Source organism: Falco biarmicus, chromosome 8 (genome assembly GCF_023638135.1).
Source record: "Falco biarmicus isolate bFalBia1 chromosome 8, bFalBia1.pri, whole genome shotgun sequence".
Classification (NCBI taxonomy): domain Eukaryota; kingdom Metazoa; phylum Chordata; class Aves; order Falconiformes; family Falconidae; genus Falco; species Falco biarmicus.
The window spans coordinates 3,061,569-3,086,792 of NC_079295.1; the positions used below are offsets into that span (position 1 = coordinate 3,061,569).

At 40.0% G+C, this 25,224-nt stretch overlaps 2 protein-coding genes across 2 annotated transcripts in view; one reads left to right on the forward strand and one right to left on the reverse strand.

The window, feature by feature from the left end:
- DNAH7 (dynein axonemal heavy chain 7) overlaps positions 1-25,224 on the forward strand; it is a 111,788-nt gene that overhangs the window by 84,423 nt on the left and 2,141 nt on the right. Inside the window, exons 49-62 of the mRNA XM_056350144.1 lie at positions 1,909-2,042; positions 2,711-3,046; positions 5,475-5,601; positions 6,730-6,924; positions 9,921-10,013; positions 15,282-15,458; positions 16,466-16,627; positions 17,377-17,577; positions 18,459-18,620; positions 20,053-20,238; positions 20,964-21,101; positions 21,821-22,051; positions 23,067-23,219; positions 24,953-25,130. Of these exons, the coding sequence (XP_056206119.1) occupies positions 1,909-2,042; positions 2,711-3,046; positions 5,475-5,601; positions 6,730-6,924; positions 9,921-10,013; positions 15,282-15,458; positions 16,466-16,627; positions 17,377-17,577; positions 18,459-18,620; positions 20,053-20,238; positions 20,964-21,101; positions 21,821-22,051; positions 23,067-23,219; positions 24,953-25,130 (2,473 nt within the window). The remainder of the gene's footprint in view (positions 1-1,908; positions 2,043-2,710; positions 3,047-5,474; positions 5,602-6,729; positions 6,925-9,920; positions 10,014-15,281; positions 15,459-16,465; positions 16,628-17,376; positions 17,578-18,458; positions 18,621-20,052; positions 20,239-20,963; positions 21,102-21,820; positions 22,052-23,066; positions 23,220-24,952; positions 25,131-25,224) is intronic.
- On the reverse strand, positions 10,822-14,225 carry LOC130154242 (baculoviral IAP repeat-containing protein 5.1-like). The gene is made up of 4 exons (XM_056350153.1): positions 14,088-14,225; positions 12,927-13,036; positions 12,469-12,583; positions 10,822-10,995 (listed from the first exon to the last, which is right to left on the reverse strand). Exons 1-4 carry the CDS (start codon positions 14,223-14,225, stop codon positions 10,822-10,824), a joined length of 537 nt encoding a protein of 178 aa, XP_056206128.1.

Consider the following 25,224-nt stretch of genomic DNA (forward strand, 5'->3'; position numbering starts at 1 on the left):
AGCCTGCAAAGTGACGTTAGGTCATAGATTCACATGTATCTACACTACATAGATAAGTATTTGCAGTGAGTAGCTTTTTTTTTGTTTGTTTCTAAAATTATCGATCAAATGTTGTATAAACCACCAAAAAAAAATCAGATGATTTTCTGCACTGCTGCGGGAAAGGTGAACTTATTCCTGTCGACACATAGCAAATACTGTGTCCCTCAGGGACCAAGGAGAAACATAGCCTGTAGGCATCAGTTAGTGCTAGACCTCTGAGGCTCTAACGCCTGAGCCAGGCCACCTCCAGAGCATGGCAGCTCCCACGGGAAGCTAAGTCGTAACTGTTTATTGTTAATGTTAACTTCTTGCTTGGAGCTGAGCAGTCGTGCTTTTAGATAACCACTGGTCTTTGATTCGAGTAATGGCCTGTTATGTTGATGAAGGAAAATGCAGCCTATAGAACACCTGAAACATTAGGTCCCCCTTACGTTTTTCCATTACTGAAGTTGTTAAATAACATGAAGAAGTGGGCCATTTGTGAAATCTTACTGATTCTTAGTGTCATATAGAACTGAACCTCGTCTCAAAATTCCTGTCTGAAGGAACAGTGTGATATTCAATCTGCTCTCATTTTTTTTTTCAGTTGAGGCTTACTGTAACAAAAAATATTAGTGATGTATTTTAAGAAAGTTAAAATACTACCCCTCCTAACTTTACAAGCAAAGCTCATGAATAAAAGCCTCAAGTATTTGGACACAATTCAGGTGTTATTAGTGGCAGAAGCAGATCAAGACAATGTAACTTCACAGGTATTCCATATTCTCACTGATCACTATGTTCAAGGCAAATGTTCTTCCGAAACACAAGTCACTGATAACTGTACCCAACAAAAAATCCCAAAGAGAATCTGTAGTCACTATTACATTGATTAAAACCAGTACTTTCATCAGTCTTGATGATCGATAAGTAGATTATTTTGGTTTTGAAGTCAAACTGCATCAAACTGTTTTCTAGCCTTCTGCTGGTAATGTGTTCCTTCCCTTTCTCACATAGAATATTGTACGTTTTCATCAATTCTTCAGCAGGACTGTGTGGGTTTTTCTGGATTCATTATAAATATGTCATGGGATTGGAATTCTTTTAAACAATTTTTTTTCCCAGTCACTTATTTTCTCATGAAAAAGAGAACATGATGCTATCCTAATTCTAGGATACAAATATCCCTGTAATAACACCACAAATTGCATGTGAACGAGGCCATTAAAGAGAGAAAACATACATGGCAGAGGCAATCGTAGTTTGAAGCACAACTTTGGCATGTATGTTACCACTTCCTTTATGAAAGCCGCAAAAATGTTATGGGTGGAAAGCTTCTAAACACCGTAAACCGTGATCTGCCTGGTCTTTATCTTAATTTTTGCAAAATACTGTGCCAGCATCCCCTTTGTGCTGGGATGTTCAGCTGGAGCAATTCTGGAAAACAAACAATATCAAATTTATTTACAAAATCTGTACATTAAGTTGAATCTTCCATTCATAGAAATACTGCTTTCTCTGTGAAGGCTGCTTGATGCATGCAGGTACCAAATGGGCAATACCCCTCCTGCATGTAGATGTGCCAATTCACATTATATGGACCAATCACCTGAAGCACTGATATTCAAAGTTTCAGTGTAATTTTGAGGAACAGAAGGAAATTCTATAGGTTCTTGTCCCATCTCCTTTATGGTTAGCTTTCTGGGTTAATCTTCGAGTTAGCTTTCCAACACATCACCTTAAACCCTCAGCTAGACTTCGTTTGTCTCAGAGTTTGGTTGAGCATATTATGTGACATAATACAAACCTCATCTTGTAAATGAAGAAGCATTTTAATTGCATCTGACTGTAATTATGCTATCTTTCAAAAAAAATTTCTTCTAACAGGTAACATTACTGAACTTCATGATAACTTCAGAAGGAATGCAGGATCAGCTGCTTGGAATTGTAGTTGCAAGAGAAAGGCCAGATCTTGAAGAAGAAAAACAAGCTCTCATCCTTCAAGGGGCTGAGAATAAAAGGTATCAAGATAACTTCCCTTCCTAGGGGTAGAAGCAGGTTGTAGTTAAAGGAAATGCAATCACGGGAAATACATTTCAGAGACCAGTGTTTTGTTTGGTTTAACTGGAAGCTCAAGAGTGCTATTTTTGAAGGCCCAAACTTAGGCTTCTCTTTGGTTTTTGGGCTGATTTGGATGCATGCTCTTATTCGTGTTCCTGCCGGTTGGGCCTTTCTTCTTCTGACATGGTGTCCTGTTTCTGGGAATATGAGAGAATGTTAAAGAGCTGAATGGCAGGTTGTGTAATTACAAAATGTGACTCTTGATCCTGTCCTCTGTTTTTATGCATCCCTTCCGTAATGTTGGCATGTGATTCGCTATCCTCACAAATTTTGATCAGGTTGTGTTTCAGAAATATTTTCATAGTGTACAAAGGTATCTTTCCCTGTGGGTCAAAGCACGAAATATGCAGTATTCAAAGCGGTTTGTCACTTCCTTCCTTTGCCATCCATTTTTAGCCTGAAAGTGGATAATTTATTCAGAAATTTAAGAGGATGTTCAGTAAGAAAAAAAGGTTTTGTTATGTATGTTGCATGCCATGAATAGAATCTACACGTTGTCTTGTTTTATAGAAGCTAACGGAAAACAGCTGTAACTCTCACACGTGAAAAATCTTGTATATTATTTTAGGCAGCTAAAAGAAATAGAAGACAAGATTTTAGAAGTTCTTTCAGCCTCAGAAGGAAATATTTTGGAGGATGAAACTGCTATCAAGATACTGTCTTCTTCCAAAGTTCTGGCTAATGAGATTTCTGAAAAGCAAGCTATAGCTGAAGAGACAGAAAAGAAGATTGATGCTGCTCGTATGGGCTATCGTCCTATTGCTATCCATTCGTCAATCTTGTTTTTCTCTGTTGCTGATCTAGCCAACATTGAGCCAATGTACCAGTATTCACTCATGTGGTTTATTAACCTTTTCATCATGTCTATAGATAATTCAGAACAATCAGAATCTTTACAAACAAGGTAAGAGCAATAATTCACCATTTGTAATTGGTGACATATAGCTACCTCAGAAACGCTGCAGTCATTTCTCCAAAGTGTATAGTCTCAGGCACTGCATTTAGGAAATTACTTTTTTTTTGGTACAGAACTATGTCAGATATTTTTCTGGAAAATAATTTACTCACAGTATCAAAATGGCACAGTGTATTACAAGTGCTACATATTCTAATATTTCTATGTAGTAATTGGTACCTCAAGTTGTGTGTGAAATGACAAAGTATCAGTTAGATAAGAATGGTCTACTTGCTTTGATTTTATGTTTGATGTAGTGACTTTGTATGTCTTCAAGAAGCAGACAGGAAACTTTCACATAACTTATGAGAGAGAGTGAAGTCTTGTGACTGGGGCTCTTGGCTGTAGAGTGTGCAAGGCAGTAATTATTAATCCAATCATTTACTTTTTTTATTATTGTTTTATACTTAAGGTGTCCCTCCCTCTTCCAACTTGTTCATGAGAACAGGAGAAACTGCGAGCTTTAATGGTCTGAGTTTTATTTTACATGTGATGGACCTCACAATTGTGGTCGTGTTAGGATTATTCAAAATTCAAGTGAATTATCTACACACAGATTGTTTAAAGAAAGGGTTTTTCAGTGTTTTATTACTTCAGTTACTAAATTCTACTTAGTGGCTTTATTTCATCTTCAAATCCTGGAGTATTGCCTCTATTACTTAGCTACTTGCCTGTTCATCAAATGAGCAAAGGATGGGAGAGGGAAAGTACTCTCCCAGTTTGTATATATAGACTTTTTCTACTTAATATTGCAAATGGCAATTTCTGAATTATTCATTACTGTCCATATTTTATTTGAATAGTGTTTAGTGTTCATTTTAGTGGCATACTGGTTATGAAGATTATTTTTTCATTAGAATTTAGTTAAGGTCTGGGCAATCTAAGTCCAGCATAACTTTTATCAAAGATGTAGCTACTGATCATTTAAGTCAGACCTTAGTATTTTGGTATCATATTTGGAACTACATTCAAGGTAGCCTTTTATCAATAAGGCAATCTGTGTTCTATAAACCTAGCTCTTTGACTTCAAATATTAATCTTTCGTATCTCAAAAAAACCCGTCCTGTATGCCTAAAATAAAGTAAGCAATAAATAATCTCATTTTGATTCAGAACCTTTCTGTCAGCACAGATAGAAAGATACGGGGCTGAATTCCAGCTGACAGTATGCATGCCCAGGGAGTGATCGCTGTAAGCCCATTTTGGTGATTTTGCCCAGTGAAGGCAGGGGGAGGCAGGCTTACGGGAGAGTCTCTGTGAACTAATTCATGTAAGACTGTTTGTCTTGGGTGATCTTCGCTAGTCAGACATTTTTTTACTACAGACTCTGTGCTGAGATTTTCAGTCATTCTTTTCTCATGCAAAACATACTTCTGCAAGGAGGAAAGTTACATTTTGTTTCATGGCCATCTTTAGGTCAGTATTTTGTGTATGAATGGTCAATATATATATATATGTATGACGAGGAATCAGAAATGTTGAAAGGACTTAAAATGCTAATAAAGATTCAGGGGCATTTACATATTACTGTAATATTATTAAAAATGATCAGTGGTAGCTGAATGGAAGAAAATGAAAATAGATTGAAACACAAGACTGAAAAGCGTCAAACAACATAGCTTGCTCTCAATCTTGATCTTGTGCCAGAAGCTTTTCCACTTTTTAATTGTAATAGATCACACTTAGGTTTCTGAATGATCACGATGTCTGAACTGCAGGAATACCGTTCAGGTAGCTTCCTGCCAAGGGACTGGTGACCTAGGTAGTTGGAAAAAAGCCACAGCACCTCTTCACCTCTCTGTTAGTCCTTTGCAAGAAGCATTTGAAGTAGTTGTGCAAATTCAGACACTGCATTCCTAACCACCCGAATGGACTTTTCCTTATTTTGACTAGGTGTTCAAGGTATTCAAACTTAAACCTTTTTAAAACAATAGATGGCCTCCTTGCTTTGTATTTAAAGGAAACAGTTGATAATAAATCACAGCTTTAAATATATTTGTATTATAGTGTATTAAGGAAAATACTCTGTAGAATGGGAAGCATATTTCAGATAACCTTTAAAGATGGACTGTTTTGATTTTGGCCCTGGCATTTGTCTTCATAATGAATTTTAAAATTGCTGCTCTTTCTGCCCCTCCTAAAAGGGACTTCTCGCTTCCTCTGAAAATCAACCGTGTTACTAAGATGTAATAGAACTTAAATGTTTTTTATGTTCTTTTGCTCACAAAATGGTACATGCATTTAATGATTGCTTTGGGGTAATTGACCAGAGAGTGTGTTAGAACAAAGGAGATCTAAATGGTTTGTAATAGGTTGCCAGAGTGCACGCTCTTTGGAATGATGCTAATGGAAGGGTGTTCTTTTTCTGCCACTTGTAGGTTGAAGATTCTCAAGGATCATTTTACTTACTCACTTTATGTCAATGTCTGTCGCTCCCTCTTTGAAAAGGACAAGCTGCTCTTCTCTTTTTGTCTCACTGTGAATCTCCTGAAACATGAAGGATTGGTCAGTAATTAAAAACAGTTTGCAGTTTGATAAGATATATATTAAACTGCCTATACAAATTATCAATAATAGAAATAGGTAGATAGAAAAATAAGTTTATATATAATTATGTTACTTAAGCCTCAATTTTGTCGTGTTTTATTTTCATTTAAATAAGCAATTATAAGCATTGAAAAAAGATTTCCTAGAATATATATATAAGAAACAAGTATGGCAAAACTGAGCTAGGTAACATTTTTTCTAAATGTTACTTAAACCAAAGCCCAGCCTCTGTTATTCTTACAGTGAACTCTGTAAAATTTTACTTATTTTATTTATCTTTTTCACTTGAGGTGCTAAATTTGTTTATTTTTGCATAAATTCCTCAAAAATCAAACACTTGTACCTACTGAATTCTATTAATTTATATTAATTCTTTACAAAATATCTTTACAGGATTTTTTGAATCATAATGAAATACATGCATTTTAACCGTATCATCTGCAAAGCAGTACTTGTGGTTGCTTGGAGTAATTTATTTTCTTTCAGTGTAATATGAGAACATTTAAAATTTTAGAAACTTTCGAAATTTTTGTATTTGGGAATACATAGACATGAATTCTTTCAAGAGCTGACAGTAATAATCATGGGACACCGTTTTTCCATTCACAGGAACTTCAACTTACAAATTCAAGCCATCAGAGAAATTCTGAGATAAAGTAGTATTGAGGAAGGAATGAGATGTGATAGACTGATATTTCCTTTCCGTATTTAGACTTGCATTATAGGAGAAGGTTGCAAAATGCTTAGTTCCCTAAAATACCTCCAGTATTTTTTCCTTCAACATTTTGGGATTTGAAGAATGGGTCTAAAAATCTCATCAGTTAACATTGTTCATTCCCCAAGTTAGTAATGCAGATGAATCCTGACATTGGCTCCTATCTTCTTTTTTTTTTTTTTTTTATTCCTTAAATTCATGTTTAACTGAAAACCAGACACTGAATACTTTGGAAATAAGCTTTTAGTAATTGTATAGAAACCTTTTCAACTAACGCAAGAATTCAGATAAATGTATTGATTTCCTAGATAATGTACTAAAACCATTTGATTTTATTTATTTAGTCCTGAGAGCGGTGTTTTTCCTTGTAGATTGATGAAAATGAGTGGAAGTTTCTGTTGACTGGAGGCATAGGTTTGGACAATCCCTTTTCTAATCCATGTACCTGGCTTCCTCCAAAATCATGGGATGAAATCTGTCGACTAGAAGACTTGCCATGCTTTACAAACATTCGTGAGGATTTTATGCGACTGAAGGATGGATGGAAATTGGTATATGACAGCTTGGTATGTTTACATTCCTGATTGCATGCATTCATATGCTAATTAACACATTGTAAATATTTATTTGGGGAAAAGAAAGTGCTGTCATTTTACATGGCATGTTCTTACATATATGACTGTAAATATTTAAGCAAATGGTGTGTAGTAGTAGATTGTTGGCAATTTGTCAGGTGGCTTCTGAAGAGCAAGTCATGGTCTGAATTGAATTTGGATGTGGCAAGGTAATAGTGAAATTTGCTAAACGTAAGGCAACACTGTCCTTTGTCAGTCTATACTTTCGTTTACCATGCTTTGAGGATGGCTTATCGTGCTAATATGTAGCATGCTGCTTTCCTGGGTAAGTGTTGAAAAAACAATTATTGCCATGTAGAGAAACGAGACTGGGATTTGGAGACGTGGGATTCCCTGTTCTCACAGTGACCTGATGATCTTTGCATTAATGACTTGGTCTTTATCTAACTTCATCACTGTTTCCTTAAAATCTAAGTTCTTTAGATTAATTTTATTCCACCTTTGGGCACTTGCTTCATCTTCAATCTTACTGTTAACTCCTTTTCTAATTTTATCATATTCCCCCCTTCAGCTTCTTGATACGCAGATTCATAATCAATATGTTCATTGTCGATATGTTCATTGTAGATATACCTGCTGGACAAATATTTTTAAAAGTTATCTTTCTTTCCTGCTTGCACCATATCTGGCCATAACCACTTCCATGTTCAGATAATACTGGCCAATGAGCCACTTTTCTCGCTTCATCGTTAAATGATGAAAAATTATCACCTATATTCAGTCAAATGACCCAGGACTTCTTACCCCATTTCAAAAAGATTGTGGAAACTTTGTAAATGTCAAGGATTTAGAAATCCTTTCTTTTTTAAAAAGGGCCTTAAAGTATACAGAGAGGAAAAGAATGCTTTTTTTTTTTTTGGTTGGAAATGCTATAAGCATACAGTGAGAAACTTTACAGAACTCGAGCAGCTGCAGCTCCTTCAGTTGTCTGCGTTGCAGGAAACAGGCAAATAGCAGAGATAAAGCTTTCCTTGGGCATTTACAAAAAGATAGAGCACCTTGAGGGCTTCTCTGGGAAATAGGCACTTAGAAAACCAACAGAGAAATGATGGCATTTGAAAAAGAGGTTGAGGCAGGGGATTACTTCATTATGCACTTTGGGATTACAGCTTTTTAAAGTAATGCCTAATATAAATGAAAGGTGCTGACTTTCAGAAGTAAAGAGTCAAGATGTGTATGATAACTGTGTGCATTCACACAGCCAAAGTGAAATAAATACGAACTACTTTAAGCGGCATTCAATAAAATGAGATCTATAGAATCAGGTCATCAGTTACCTGGCAAAGAATCTAATAAACAGTAACACTGAAGTAACAGTAACATTCAGTTACTGAGTGCTAGATCAAAAGGAATCCTATTATCTATCACGGTCCTGGCACAGAAGACTTGCTATGCCTTTTACTCGTTGTGTGAAAACATTTTCATTACCTGTCTAGCTTTAATACTAGTACTTTAAGGTGAATGTACTAGAATTTTCAAAAAATGCTAGTTAATGGGTTTTGGAGAAGTTTCCTTCTTGATGGCTGGGGTTTTTTTTATCACCAGTGTAGTTCTTCTCCAGTAACATGCAACCAGCTCCTTTTCTGTCTTGTGGGTGACACACAGATTTAAATGAAGGGCTGTTTCAGTCCCATATGCATGTGTGTTAAAGAGACAGGGCACAAAACCAGCATTGCTTGAGCCACTTTGTCATCAGCACTGAATATGAATGTTTTTCAAAGAAGTTTGAGATGCACTTTTCTCCTCCTACTGTTGTAGATCAGGTTGCTTCCAGAAGTAGGGAAGACCCGACTTCAACCCTCCAGTTCAAGGATTCCATGTATTTTATCTAAAGTTGTATTCAGTATCTTGGAGTAGGGACAGAAACTCACTTCTCATCTGGATGGTTGACTTAGTCTCAAAGTTACTGATACAGCTTTTCTCACGGTGAAGTCAAGAGTTTGACACAGTGGCACAACTCAATGGAGTCTTCAGTATAACCTTAACTCCTCAGCATTTCCTAATTCTCTCAGTTTCCCAGAAAACTTGCAACTTTTTAGCTAAAACCCTTCAACAGCTGCTATAGATGTAATTCTGGGGTACCTATTTCCCCCATTTATTAATATAAAAATAATGGAGCATTCTAGATTTCAGTCTGAAACTAAGTGCCCCTAGATGTTGGGGGCCAGGCTGCAGACCCTTAGCAGAACATAAGCTCCAGCATAGTTTGATTTGCTAAATCAAAGCTGCCCAGAATGCCGTTTGTGCAGGTCTGTCTGCATACCTCTGTGCCCAGCCCTCTACAACAAGCCCCAGAGGCTCCCCAGCAGAGCTGTAACACCAGTTTCCAGAAAGGCATACCTAGCTGGCACTGTACTTCAGTCTCACCAGAAATTAACATGCCACACAACAGCTGCCCTTCCCAGTCTGATAACTGCAATAACAGCTGGGTTACTCATCCAACATTTACAAACTAAGCTCTCTGCTGCATTGTTTGACTTAATTTTCCAATTCTTGTTTTCCTGCATTCAGGTGCAGCCTAACTCTTAGTTACCGTGTAATGTGATTGTCATTGATTATGTTGTTACCATTGTAACATTGAAAGCTGGCACCGTAATTCAGTTCTAACAGAAAGGAGGTGGTGAAGTACATTTTCAGGATTCCTCCACTTCATTCCTTCTCTTCTTTCTAGGGAAGGACTTTGAAATATTACCTTTTAGAGATTTAAAGATTACTCTTAACTTCTTTGCTGTAAGAAAAGCTTCTCAGATAAAAAAACCCCACAAAACACTTTAAATGTGTGTTTAAAAGCTTTAAGCATGCCAACCCCGTTTCTGTAGATTAATTAAAAAATACATCATGGTTCAATGTGTCAAGTTGAAAGATAATTTACTGTCATAGGTAATTCACAAATGCTTTAAAGAACGTTGAAATGTATATGCTTTTAGGATCCCCAGCGTGAGACTTTTCCTGCAGAGTGGCAAGACAAGTTGGGGGAGTTCCAAAGGATGCTCATCATTCGCTGCCTGAGACCTGACAAAGTACGTACGAAACTATTACCTTACTCAAAAAGGTCTGTCCATCTTTGAAACCAAAAGTATTTGCAAGTGTGTATTTCAGCCATGGTGTCTACAACAGTCTCTCATAAAGGAAAATCAGAATTAATGAGACTTTTTTTTAAAGTTTGAAATAGTTATGAAATTGTTAGGCCCTTGGTTTTTTGGGGTTTTTTTTTTTTTTTTCAGTTTCACATACACACCAAAAACCCCAGAGCTATTCCTCCTTGTGACTGTCCTTTTTCAGTACACCTGCTATTTGTGCCTGCGTAGCTTTTTTGACGGATGTCACTATGATAAATTTTGTCTGATCCAGGAAGGTAATTTAATGGTAAGCAGGAGTTTAGATAATGTAGGTGCTCTAAAGGCAGCAATTATTGCAGACAGATCCATTTTGCTCTATGGAAAGTGTTTTGAAGCAGAACTATTCTGATTTGAGTCTGTCTAGCTGTGAGGTTTGAATGTGGCACAGATCACAAAAGGTGCTCATAGTTGGGAATCTTTATTCAAAAAAATTCAGCCTACTACAAACCAGCATATAAGTAATTTGCTTAGACATTTTTCATATATTCACAGGTTAGTGGGACTGTTAGTCCACACCTAGCCATAACAAAGCACATTATAAAAGGTAGGAATTAGCATAAACTGTCAGGACCTCTGCTCCAGAGAGCCTGTGAAAGGAATTCTCTACGTTTCCTCACACAACTGTTTAGCCATGTATTAGTACTCAGATAACAGTATAAACATTTGTACAGGATAAAAAGGAGAAACTTTTAGAGTCAGAGTTTACATTTCACTTCTGGATTTTTTTTGCCTGGTGGTATGAGCTTTCAGAAGGATCGGCGTGGAGAGGCGCAGGCTGCGGTGGTGTATACTGATGCTTGGAGACAAAGTTATCCACAAGACGCTGCCTAGTTGCAGCGACTTCTTCTTCAAAAGAGTTTATTATGCTTCTTCCAGTTTTGCACTTAAAGCAAAGCAAAAGATTGAGACTTTCAATTGAGCAGTTTAACTATAGTTAGCTACATTCAAAACTTAGATCCTCAAAACCCCACCTGTCTGCCAGCAGTTCTAGCTTAGAAGTCTACTTCTGGCTGTGGTCAGCAGTACTGCTGTCTGGATGGTCCAGAGCAGCGTGGCAGATCCTTCAGGTGCGTGGCTCCAGGGACTCGGGATCCACCAGCCTTGCCAGTAGGGCTCAGTTCAGTGAGTACTTCTGGGAATGTCTAGCGTACTTTTAAAGTAAATTGTGAACCTACTGTTTAGCTCTATTTTATGTCACATCAGGGAGGGATCACTTACTTAAGTGATTCTCTTCTCTGTGAAGAGGTGTGCGCTCACTTCTCAGAACGCATTAGGGCATCAGTGCTTCAAGATGGCAGAGCACGTGCTGGGTCAGCCCTAGTGCAGAGCCCTCCAAGCTACTGGTGACAGTATTCTTGGAGACAAAAGGGTCTCCCCACTTGAAGCTGCTGCTTCAAGTTTTCCATATGCTGTACTTTGAAATAAAGTAATGTTATGGCCAAGACGCTTTCTGTACCTTGGAATGCTGCGCGGAATGATTTGCTGTTCAGGTTAGATAACAGTCTTCTCACTTAGTCCACCTTTTAAGATACCAGACTGTGCCCACTGCAGCACATGGTCCTATTTTTAAGTGCTTGAGTGTGTTGTATGAGGAACTTAAATACTTCACCTTGCCAGTCACCAGGTGTATTTTCAATACAGAACATTATCAGCACGGCAAAGATCTTATTTGTGCAAACCCACCAGGAAGTAAGATGCAGAACCTTTGCTGTGCCTCATCAGGGAACGTGGTGCACTTGATTCTTACATAGGGGTATATATTTTATTTATATATATATATAGGATTAGGGGTCATATACAGAAGCACACAGAACTGAGCTGCCTCAACTAGTTGATCAAGATCAGCTGATCTGTGATATATGTCAGCACTATGGCATACATGAAATCCCAGAAGTGGGGAAAAGTAAGACTGGATAACCAAGTCATTTGAAATTGGCTTTAAAGTTTGAAAGCCCAATTAGTCCGATTTACATGTAAAACGGGACACGTGAAGCAACAATGTGGTCAAATTTTATCTTTTCGTATGTGTTGTTCATGCCTCCTGAGAGAGAGGGCAGCTCATTGTAGAGCTTCCTGCATTGACAGACTGATCATTGCACCCAAGACATTTTTTCTGCTTTAATAACCTTTCTAAAGGAAACAGGCTTTCCTTCAGAAGTGAGGCAGTGGACTACACTGAAGTGTTTGGGTGCAGATTTCTTAGCCAATAATGCACGTAAATCACTGCTTCAGAATAAGTCATGTTCTAGCCTTACACAATCACTCCTCACTGATGCTTGGAAAAGTTGAGAAATGGAAGTTCTTGTTTACGTTCTAGTTTTGAATCTTACATTAAAATTATTTGGTTAATACTTACAAGGAAAGTTCTCAGCCGTGTCATCTCCAGCGTATAGTACTCCTCCATTGTCAGGTCATCAAAGTGCTTAGAAAGGGTTAAAAAGCCACAACTTTGACGTTTGGTGTGTTCTTCCCTGCAACAGAAATCCAGAATAAGGACATATTAAAAGCATGAAAGTTGCATTTGAGGAGATGGCATCTTGACGGGTCTCTTCAGTACTTGGGTCCATCAGTAGAAAAAAGATCATACAGAGAACATATAAAATAGATTTTATTCTCTATCTGATTACATATATCTATCTGAAACAGGCAATATCTCGGACAAGAGCTAGTTGAACCAGTGCAAGGTTACTGGGAAAGATAAACCTTCCGTTTTGTGAACTGTTACAGAGTAACTGGTAATACTACAGTGAGTAAGGTGATATCCTCAGAGAAGTTTGGAGGATACTTCAAGAACATTGTTACATCTGTGCTTACCATGGGTCATCATTTGGTTCCCAGCTCTCCAGTTCTGTCAAGCAAAAGAAACACATTGCCACGTCGGGTTCGCTTGCGTTTGGGCAGTGGACAAAGCCCGCCTTTGCCATCTGCAGGCGACAGTTTAGCAGTTAGAGCCCCGGCCAACACCCCGCTCCTGTCCACATCAGCAAGCTGTGGCTGAGAGCCCGTAAGGGCTGCCTTTCCCCACACTGTCTATCAGGCTATAAAACAAGTTTTAAGTGTGCAAGGATTGCAAGCAGGTAAATAAGCAACAAGGAACAAGGGGTAAGCTACAAGTAATGAAGGGATTTCTGCCTAGCTGTGGCATCTACAGCCTGCCAGGTGGCTTCGTTGTGCCGGAAGGCTCTAGCAGATGCCATGCGACGAGGCATTTCAGTAGCAGTGCATGAGATCTGCTGTAGACAGGACTTTAGCATATTTTCAGAGAAAAACAATAGCATAAGACCATGGACACAGGAAACCTTCAATTGTAAGTCGCGTGAGTCAAATGCTACCTCTGACTTCTGTGTTTTCCTGTCACTTTAGAAACACACCTGGTCTGAACACTGAAGGTTTGTTTCAGTTACCAAACTCCACACCTTCTCAGATAACTCTTGCAGGGTGACTCATGTGAGATCCAGCCTGAAGTTTCATGCGTGGGGCTAAAGTAGAAGTCAGCTGGATTTTTTCTAATGCTTAAGTCAAAGCCTGCTGGGACATAAACATTAAATTTTCTAAAAATTAAGTAATTTCAACTTCTGAATTTTAATCAGTGAGCATTCTGCTACTTCATCCTTCTGGCTAGATGCATACATGCTTCTTCTAATGTAGGCTTCTTTTTTATGAGTGAAAATTTGCAATCAGATAGACTACATAATATGAAAAACTAACTTTTAAGTGCAAAGAACAAAAAGATAATTAAAAGAAGAAAAGTATCTGTATGCAATTATGTCACTAGACTAGTGAACTGAACACACAGAAGCTAGTCCTACTACAGGATTTCTGTGCAGGGAACAGGAAAATTGGAGTATTCAGCTTTTCTTCAGGCTTCGTGGAAGCTTATAATTCTTCTTGAACACAAATATACTTAATGACTCCACATTCAGGCACAGTATATAAAAAACAAGGCATAGTCAAAATCATCATTTTCAGACTTACATTTTCTGGAGTGCACTTGCAGTTCTCTGTAAAAGGCCAGTTGGTGAAGGTTTTTAAACGGTTCTCATATTCATACATATCTTTAAAATCACTCAAGAGCTTAGAAGCCGAACCAAGCTCTTTCAAGAGAGCCTCCATCTATAAAGCCTGCAATTAGTATAGCCCAGAGCCTCCCTCCTGCTCTCACATTTAAGGCATGATGTTAATTGGTGACACACTGCAGCTGTAAGAAGTTTTAAAGTGAAAACACAGGTGAGCTTGAGTGGGACAATCAAGACAAATGAAGCTACTGAAACTCCCCCCCCATGTTCTGTATACTGAGTCACACTATATATTTATTAACTGAAAGTACCTGTGTTAATGCAGTATGAAAATAACAAATTTTATCATTGAAATGACAAAAGTGCGGATTATAAAACTGTAGTTACAAATACAGCAATTTTACATATAAAATTTTAAAGAATATTATACTGATTGTGACCAGAGTGTTCAATTAACATTGCTATTTGTAAACCTTTAGTGTTTCTTGGATTTCACGTTTAGAGATTAAATCTTAATACCACTTTTGTAAGTACTGTTGCATTTCTGTAAAGGGGAGGTGGATATTGTAAAATATTCTAGAGTGTGTCCAGAGATAGAATAAATGGTGATATTTAAAAAAATTATATCTGTAAGGGTTTACATGATCAAAACATACTAAGCTGTTAGTTTATGAATTGTCTCTCATTTTCGTACAGCGCCCAGTTACCTTCAGTAGGAATTTTGAACACCAGTGTGTACAACACTGCTGTACACGTCAGTTTTCTAAGCCAAGACCTTAACACCTTTGAAAGGTATTATGAGACCTGAAGTTTGAAATCCTCTCCTTAGTACAGATGGAGTAATTGCAGAAAAAGTCTGCCTTCCTGTACCAGCACATTAGTCTGTCCAGATTGGTGAGGGAAGTGAGGTTAAGGATCACCTGCATGGCACCGCCAGGTTCAGCCCTCTGCAAGCATCTTTTTTTGCCTGATTTACACATGCCAAGTCATTGAGTCTTCCACGACTGTACTTGTATCTAATTTTACATGCTTGAATACTGTCCTTGAAATTTATATTAAAATGTTTAGAGTAATACGTGTTAATTCTTACACAAAACTAGGACACTTTAATTCTATTTTTCCTTTTTTTTTTTTTTTTTTTTTTTTTTTTTAGATAATACCAATGGTGCAGGAATTTATCATTCACAACCTGGGCCATCCGTTTATTGAGCCACCTCCATTTGATTTGTCGAAAGCATTTTCTGATAGTCATTCCTGTGTACCACTGATATTTGTACTTTCTCCCGGTGCCGACCCCATGGCAGCCCTTCTGAAGTTTGCTGATGATCAGGTATTTCAGTATCTCCAAACTTCTAAAATATGATGCTTGTGTGTGCATGCATGTGTTTGAATGAAGCAAAGAACTTTATTTCAGTAAAAGCTGAAATGCTGAAGTAAGTTCAAAAACCTGGTTTTAATTGCCCAACACCATGTAAAAATTGCTCTCATCTTCTCTTTAACACAAAGCACTAATTAATGCAAGTGGATTGGTTTTAGGAACGAATAATTTGCCTGTTGTTCATAAGAAATTGTATGTTAAATGTTTTTGGCATTTTTTAGAATGTTGTGTTGTCATGATGTATTTAATTAGTTTGTGTGATCTCAAATGAAAAATGGAAAAGCGGAACAAAAGCATAGTGAATGAGTTAAACAGTCATTGTAAGGAATCTTACCTGAAAATGGTATTTTTTTCCTAACAGGCATTATATGTAATATATTACTTAATTATAAACACTGTGGTAACAGGACCTTCGGATCTCGGGTGGCATTTATACCTCAGAATTCAAGTACGGATTTTTGTTGGCTTTGACTGTCATTATTATGGTATTTAAACCAAAAAATTCCTAACAGCCTAAATCAGTTATGCAGAAGAGTACTGTTCTAATACTAGAACGTTGCTGTTTTCTGGCAAGATGTTTTTCTTGCATTGCCTGGTGGTTATTTTGCCAGAAGCCTGTGCTGTTGAGAATGCCAGACATGCTTCAAGGCTCCAGCCACCAAGCTTCCCACGTATCGAGCATTTTGTAGTCTGTTCCGGACTGTTTCCAGGGGTATTTCGAAACTGTCAGAATTTTCCAGTTCCAGATGAAATGGATGCGTAGTCGGAGCTTTTCACTGGAAGATACGTAAGAGGTTTTAGTCAACTGGAATGACTTAAAAAAAAGACTTAAACTGTATTTTGAAAATATACTGTACATGAACTAGTTCAAATATACATATAGATGTGAACTCTCACACCAGAAGGTTTAGTGTGTTCAGGCAATGTTATTGTTACCTGTAACTTCTTTCTGTGTGCAGGGATACGGTGGCACAAAGCTTAGCGCTCTGTCACTCGGTCAAGGCCAAGGCCCCATAGCCATGAAGATGATCGAGAAGGCAGTAAAGGAAGGAACCTGGGTGGTTCTGCAAAATTGCCATCTAGCAAGTTCATGGATGCCAATACTGGAAAGAGTCTGTGAGGTAAACATAAGTGTTTTCTTCTTCTGATAAATACTTTTGAAGGCACATCTGACCATACAAGTGACTGAAATAGCATGCATGGTGGGGATTCCCATTAGAGAAGGGAAATCATCACTCGCTGATCCTGTCATTGTCCTTCTGCCTGCTGGACTAGGGTGCTCGCAGGCGCGGTGGGTCTGCCCCGTTCCCCGCCTGGGAAATCCCAGCCGCTCCAACAGGCTCTGCAGGCTGAGAGCTTTGGTACATCCAGTGCTGCGGAAAAGCAGTATGCTAAGGAGTTCTACTCTTGAACAGCCACAGGTTTCCGAAGAGGCACTAGCATATATTTAATTCCTTTGTTCCCCCTTTGTTAAATTTTAACACATTTCTGCTGTGTCCATATTGTCACTGTAGCCCTTCCCGGAACAGCTGAATGACAGTAAGTGCCGTCAGTGGGCAAAGTATTCATCCCATTGCTCTTGTGGTGGAGAGCTTGGCCTTGGTTTTGTTCATATATTCCACAAACATGCACAAAGAAGACAAATTTTAGTTAAAAATACTGAAGTCTTGAGTAAAAGTAAACCAGCTGTAGAATGGCAGTTGTTCATAATTGTGACTTTCACTATAATCACATGAAAGCATCTAAGAAATTAAATGTTGCAGTGGTATGTTTTCCCACTTACTTAAGAAATGCTTTAATTATAACACTTGTGGTGTATATTAATCTACTGTGTCTTCCTGTTGTGTGGTTTTGTATGTGTTTATTTTAGGAGCTAAACCCTGACACAACACACCCGGATTTCCGACTCTGGCTCACCAGTTACCCGTCTGCCACCTTCCCCGTGTCCGTGCTGCAGCACGGGGTGAAGATGACTAATGAAGCACCGAAAGGGTTACGGGCCAATATCACCCGCTCGTACCTGATGGACCCGATATCCGATCCTGACTTTTTCAACAGCTGCAGAAAACCCGTTAGTAATGTTGTGTTGTAGCTTTGTAAATCAGTTATAAGCAGACCCTGATGACTCTGTGTGCAGGCCTGAGGGGGAGGGAATCTTCCCAGTTAAATAGGTGTCTTCCACTGCAGTGAAACTGGTTTTGATTACTGGCAATAGTGAAGTAAATATAATTTTTATTTTATTGCTAGTCTCCTACTTCTCAATTGAGATTTTGTGATATGGCATTAATACTACAGTTCTCTAGTTTAAAAAAGAAGTAAGACTGGGAAAAACTTTTATTTTTAAAGCTACTCTTTTCATAGTTAGATGTCTGTTTGCAAGCATATTTTACTTTATTTTTCTATAATTAATGTAGTTTTTCTAAATGAGGTCATATACTTAGTACTTTGCTAAATGGTCTCAATCGAAAAACAAAAATTCCTACCACCTGAAGGGTTTTTTTTAAATACCTGAAATCCATCTTGATAATGGGGGGGGGGGGGGGGGGGGGGGGGACGACACCTAAACAAAACCTCCAAAACAGAAACATTGTGTGAACAATGTTTTATAATACAATAGTGTAAAAAAATATTCATAGGTACACGGTCTCATACAACACAGTTTTGTGTGTCATGCATATTAGTCACATATAAATGAGTATATAACTTCAAAAATGGAATTGTTTTGAGGGTTCACATGGGTTTAAGAGACTAGAAGTGATGCTTATGACAATCTGATGACTGGCTGCTGAAGGCTTTTCTGTATCAAGCAGCTGCCCCTGACTCATAACCAGTAGAGCAGGAGGTGCTGGGTGTTGAGTGACTCAAAGACAGAGCTGCTGTGCAGGATGTGAGAAAAAGTGAAATGGTTTAAGGTAGCCATGAGTTATTAATGGTGTTGCATTTACGTTGAAGGCTGAGTTCAAGGCATTGCTGTACGGCCTCTGCTTCTTCCACGCGCTGGTGCAAGAGAGGCGGAATTTTGGGCCCTTGGGGTGGAACATTCCGTACCAGTTCAATGAGACCGACCTGCGCATCAGCGTGCAGCAGCTGCACATCTTCCTTGATCAATACGAGGTACAGCAGCCTCTCAGTGCTCACCAGTCCTGTTCCAGGACAGTGCGTGTGCCAACGCAGGCCGAGTGCTGCCACTGGGGCCAGTGAATTAGAAACCAAGATCTACTTGCAATACTGCTAACCACATTCATTTTAAGTAGTTAATATACCATGTATATGTAATGTGTGCGTGTGTGTGGATACATAGAACAGTATATAACTAATGTGGGAACTTTCAAATCAAAATTTCAAAGTGCTGCCGTGCCAAACAGAGCAGCGTTAGTTCCATATAGTCGCCTTTTTGTTGGAGTCTTACCCTGTCTCTAGGCGGGAGCTGTGGATTCAGCTCTTGGGGCTGTTACTGCAAGCTGTACAAACCAGTACTAAACCCCTGAGTGCTCACTGTGAGTTACCCAGCGACAGGGGCAACGCTAGACCTGCACTGCTGCAGATTAGTAACAACCTGGATCTGTTTGAGTAGACGGGCAGGTGATGTTCCCTTCCCTGTTAGCAGAGCTGGGCAGTGCTTCATTGCAGCCTCTGGAGCTGCTGGCAGTACACACCGCTTCTTCGTGTTCCAGCTTCCTAAGCAACCCACTGGAGCCAGAATCTGTTAAAAGTTACGGCTGGGGGCAGGAAGAGGGTGTCTTCAGACCACTGCCAGCCTGGAGTGGTTGTGGTTATCGCTGTGGTTAATCGTAAATTGTCATTCAGCATGAGAAAGCAACATCATGAAGCTGGGGGGTTTCTTTCTCTGCTGGAGAGTGAAGCGGGGGGTGAGGGGGATGCCCTCCCATTGTATGACCAGAGCTTATGAGCTAAAGGTAGTGCCTAGCAGGCAGGGAAGCATTTTTTTTTTTTTTTTTACTAAAAGATATTATCTTGTGCATCGTAAACAGCTTTCTTGGTACTTGTTTCAACTGGTTTGCTTTGTCCCAGTTTGCAGTGTATCACCCACTCTTGCCCTGACTTCCTGTAAATAATTTATCTCTTCTCACTCATTAGAATTTGTTCCATTTGTGCACCTAAGAGGAGTCCAGCTTCTCCCAACTGCAAGAGTTTAAGCATTTTTTATTTAATTGTCTAAAAAAAAAATATATATATGAGCACAGTTATGGCCCTGTATCAGCATACTTTTATTTTAGAAATATGTATAGCCAAACAAGTAGACATACTTTTGAAAAAGCTTGTGCTCAGGGAGCTCCAGCTGCATTACTAGGGAAATTTTTGGTACTATTATTCTTCAAAAGAAGCAATGCTGGGTGGCTTGATTAATCATTAAAGTGTTTGAAGATCAGGAGATCAGTGATAGAAGCACGAAGTAGCAGAAATAAATAACAGCTTTTGAACTTTGCAGTGAGAATTCTGGATGACTAAGTGACAATGGTAGCCACCATGGCTGGCCAGAGGCGTGCTGGGCTGCCGCTCAGGTCGTTCTCTTGCTTTTTTTCAGGAGGTGCCGTATGATGCTCTTTGCTACATGATTGGAGAATGCAATTACGGTGGCAGAGTCACTGATGACTGGGATCGGCGTACGCTCCGTAGTGTTCTAAACATGTTCTTTTCCTCGGAAATCATTACAAATGTAGATTATAAATTTGATCCAAGTGGCCTTTATTTTGCTCCTCCTGAAGGAGATGTAAGTATCCCAGAACAACAGAGTTACCATGGCTTAGGTTTTTAAAAATAGTTCTATCTTTACTGGCATTGCTATGTGCCTCAGCGCTTACTGCTGTCACTGCTCGCTTTTGTGGCTCAATCTCACGTTCTATTAGGACTTGTTTCAGTGACTCCTACGAAATGGAAATGATGTAAAAAACCCACCCCAAATGCCACTAACTACATTGACTTTGCTGGGTGAGTCAGCACATTAGGGGACAATAAAGGAGAAACCGCCTGCCGAAATCCAAAGCATTATAAATAGGCATAGCAGGGTTAGTTGAAGATCATCCTGAGGGAGGCAGAAATGCCATAGTGATCAGCTTAATTTATCATACGGGAGAGTTACGCAAGGAGAGTTCTGCCAGCAGTGCGCCTTCAGGCACCTGGCAGGCGGTGGGCCTAGAAAGGGGCTGCAGCCCCTGGGTATCTTATTTTGTAAGAGAATTTTCAACAGCTGTCAGAATTTTTGTCATAAATTATTTAAACAAAGCCAATCCCAATTTGAGGTAAGAGGATGGACCAAAGGAACTGGTGAGGCACAGTCCGCCCCTGTATTTCCTGCCATACCTCAGTGTCACACCGTATTTGTCACCTGAGGAAAGTTTGTGGTGGCTTTGGGACACAGCTTGCAGCCGGGATGCGCTCTTTGGCCGTTCCTGCATCTCCTTTGAAGTCTAGAGTATTATTTTTTCTTCTTTTCAGTACCAAAGCTATATTGAATATACAAAGACACTTCCACTGCATCCTTCCCCGGAGATATTTGGAATGAACGCAAATGCTGATATTACCAAGGATCAGTCAGAAACGCAACTGTTATTTGATACCATTCTTCTTACACAGGTATGTAAAGAGTAAAAGTTACACACCGTCTTACCATAACTTTCTACTCTATCCCTGCTTTAGTATGTCCAGGTTTTTACTGTACCTTATTTTGTTATATGTCCATTCTGGTGAAACGACTCTTCCACGTAAGAATCTTAAAAGGCTCTTTGGGGTTTGTATTTTTCCTGACTGGCTTCCTAAGGAAACAGCTCCTGTGATCCTATAGTCAGTTTGTGTATCTTCACTCCACCCCAGCTTTTAACAGTTTTCAACTTCCGGACCAGTCTGAGTCCAGTCTGTAAGCCAGGTACAATCCAGGGATACCAGAGTTCCTGTAAACTTCGTGGGGAAAATGAAGAGCTGAATATAGAGAACAAGAGGGACATGGAGGGACAGTGAGACAGAACTCGGCACTGCTCTGTGCCATTTCCCAGCACCTGGCCAGCCAGTGGCACTGACGGGTACATCAGGGGTGGGGGAGAAAGACTAGTTTACTGTGGAAGCAGGGTTTCAGCAAAAAACATTGAGGACACAAATCTGTAGGAAACCAGATCTTGTTAATGCTAAGCTAATAACTTCTTGCATTAATGCAGGAAATTTGGAAACAAATCAGTTTGTCACAGGGTAGGTGTTGGAACTGTAATGATCTTCTAACCAACAGCTTTAGAACAGCTCTGATGTCCTGCATTTTAACTACTCACTCTCCTAAGGCCTCTTTCTTTTTTGGCTCTCTCTAGTCTCAGGCATCTGGTGGTGGTGTAAAATCCACTGATGAAGTTGTCCATGAAGTCACAAGTGACATCCTGAGCAAACTTCCTCCAGATTTTGACATTGAAGCAGCAATGAGAAGATACCCAACCATTTATACTCAAAGCATGAATACCGTGCTTGTCCAGGAGATGGGACGCTTTAACAAGCTCCTGCAGACAATACGGGACTCCTGTGTTAACATCCAGAAAGCAACAAAGGTGAGCTGAGGTAACCTTTATTTAAATCACGTACCTAGAACCTGGACTCAAGTCTCTGAGCTGTCAGTGCAAGTTCCTGAAGTCTGATTCAGGTCAGCCAGACACTTCAGAGAATCCAGATTCCAAACTGATTTATTGATCTGCATCTTAAAACTCACAGGAGTACAATGGAATATAAAGGTACTGCTGTGCCTACTGCAGGGAAACCACACCAGAAAGTTTATAACCGCAGATTTGCTAGCAAGGAAGACGAGCGTAACTAGGTTGGTTTGTGCCTCACTGGCGTGAAAGCCTGAAGCACCCGACACAGTTTACGGGTGAGAGCAGGTCCCCCTCACACCTCAAACAGCACGTTCCTGCCAGTGAGGATTCCCGTTCAGGTATCACAGTCTCAAGTCAGTGTTTGTTCATGGTAGGGATCAAAAGGTACAGCTGCACAGAAAAAAGCAGGAAAAAAACTCAGGTTTGGCCGTTTTTAATTTCTCTCTATTGCAGCTTAAGGATGACAAGGTATTTTAAAAAAATTAACAACAACAACAAAAAAAACCAACTACCAAAAAACCCCACGAACATCACTCCTCTCCCCATTAAAGCCACATTGCAAGCTGAACGGTCTGCCAGTTTAGAATGAGGCACCTGCAGCGATGTCACAGATTTTTGAGGGAACTCTAAGTAAGAGCGAGCACTTGCAGTTAGTTAGCGCAGCTCACAAGCGCTCCGGGAAGACCGTGTTTCTGAGGAAGGGGGGCAAGGCAGAATTTTCCTTATGGGCAGTTTTCTCCCAAAGAGGCCACGGACCTTTCCCTGACCAGTCTAGTGCCTGCCTACCGATCAGGCAGAAGAGCCCAGTAACTCGTTAGGAAATCCATTGTGGCCGTTATTCTTGTTTTCAGTGTTGCTCCTGCCAAAAAGTTTATAACGTCTGTTGGACAGAGCGCTACGTTGATTTTTAATCATTAAAGCAAGCCTGTTGCACAAAGTATTTCGACATCTTCCTTTCCAAAATTTCTTTTAGGGGCTAGTAGTGATGTCTGCTGAACTGGAAGAAGTGGTTAACAGCATTCTGAAAGGCAAAATTCCAGGACTGTGGATGAGTAAGTCTTACCCAAGCCTCAAGCCTCTGGGCAGCTATGTGACCGACTTCCTTAACCGACTGAAGTTCTTACAGGTGAGCACGCCCTATTTGCACGGATTTGTTCAATGCCACGTATTATTTTTGCCTATTGATGTCAGGCGACGTCTCCACAAGGGGACGGACACACACGCGTGCGTGCACACACATCCCCACACCCCCTCCCCTCCCCCTCTTCCACTGAGCCGCTGACAGGTGAGTGCAGTTCATGGGCACCCCCGTCCCGTCCGGCCGTTCCCCGGCATTGTGCCGCGTACCCTGCGCCCCGCAGAGCTCCAGCACGTCAGTAATACTGCATGAGACTGGCCGTCTGAAGGGGATTTACCTAAACTGCATACAGATCTGGTGGTAATGAAGTTAAGTAAAACAGAACTAAGGAAAATAGCGTAGAGTTTCTTTTCTAGTGTGCAAAATTATATCAGTAAAACGTTTTAACATAAAATCTTACATTCAAGTACCAAGCTTTCAGTAGAGTGCTGGGGAAGAAAGCTGGGCAAGTTGGGGAGAATCGGTGGGGTTCTGTCACCTCTAAGAGTGCAGATTCCCCAAACCGACTTTAAACGAGCAACGTCTAGAGTCTGGGCACCGTTCTGTGGCTCAGTAAACTCAATCCACTGAAGAAAACCAATCTCATGGCAGGTTGCCTACTCCATGCCTGTTGTAAGAACAGGTCCCAGGATAGCCAAAAGCTCTAGGAACAAAAATAAAAAAATCAAAAGCAGCATCTGGTTTCAGGTCTATCAGGACAGCCACTCTGCGTGACATTCTCTGTATTTCAGCTTCTATTTTGTATTTCTGGACACGCGTCACCCAACAGGCACAGCTCGGGAAGTCCCACTCGCAGCCGCAGCGAGCCTGCCAGCGGTCGGTGTAAGAACAAAAGCCCCGTTTCTTGAACAGGATCCAGGGCAGAAATTAAGCTTGTACAAATGGGAAACTGCCACTAGCTAGGAGGATTATTTTTTTGATTTCTTGGGAGGAAAACTGCTTACTAGTAGAGACAGCTACTTTAGTTGTCTTCACTGTAATTCAGTGTAACAACAGATAATTGTAGCAAAATTTTTTCAGACGTTATTCAAAACTGATGTTTGCAACAATCAGAAAAAGGTCCTTGCATGCAGTAAATGTTCGCCATTGCAACACACCTCACATATATTATGACCAAATCCAATTAGTTCTGTCATTTTAGAAATCGTATTTATATGGAGGCCTCCACAGTGTAAAGCTATTAACAGAACAACAAAAAAAATAATATCCCCAAACCAACCCCAAACCCCCCTTGCACACACCCCAGCATCAACAGAAGTTTACTCAGGCCGCATAGCCTCCTCCCCTTCACTGTGCTGGACGCACAACAGGCGACTTGGCCCTGGAAGGGAAATACGCTCCTTCCAACGAGCAAACAGCCTGCAACCAACTGTCGTTTGCGCAGAGAATAAAGGTGGGCGCTGGGCCCTCACTAACGAGGGAGGAAGGGGGTTTGATGAGCTGACAAGGGTGATGCGTGTTTTAACAGACATCCTCAGACAAAGTCCTTCATACAAGCTAAGGATCTCCAGGCAAGGATTCTCACAGAAGCTAGTGACACTTTAAAGAGACGGCAGCAGCCAGAGTCCCTCTGCTTTCAGATTCACAAAGGCAGAAATTACTTCTGCTGTTAATTTAGAAGATACTTGCTTTCCTAAGTACTAAAACAAAACCCAAAATCAACTAAACAAAACCAAGCGTTTTTCTTTTCTTTTCTCCTCCTCTCTCTTTTGCTGCTGAAGCTGTGGTATGAAAATGGAACTCCACCAGTCTTCTGGATCTCGGGACTCTTCTTCCCTCAAGCGTTCTTAACAGGTGCCCAGCAGAACTATGCCAGAAAATACAGCATTCCGATAGACCTACTGGAATTTGACTATGAAGTGCTGGAAGATAAGGAATATGAAATTGCTCCTGAAGATGGTAAGTAAATACATGACAAAATTACCTGCCTTTGCTGATGCGTTCAGGGATAGCATTAATTTGCAGGCTCAGAGTTATGCAATTAAGTTAATGA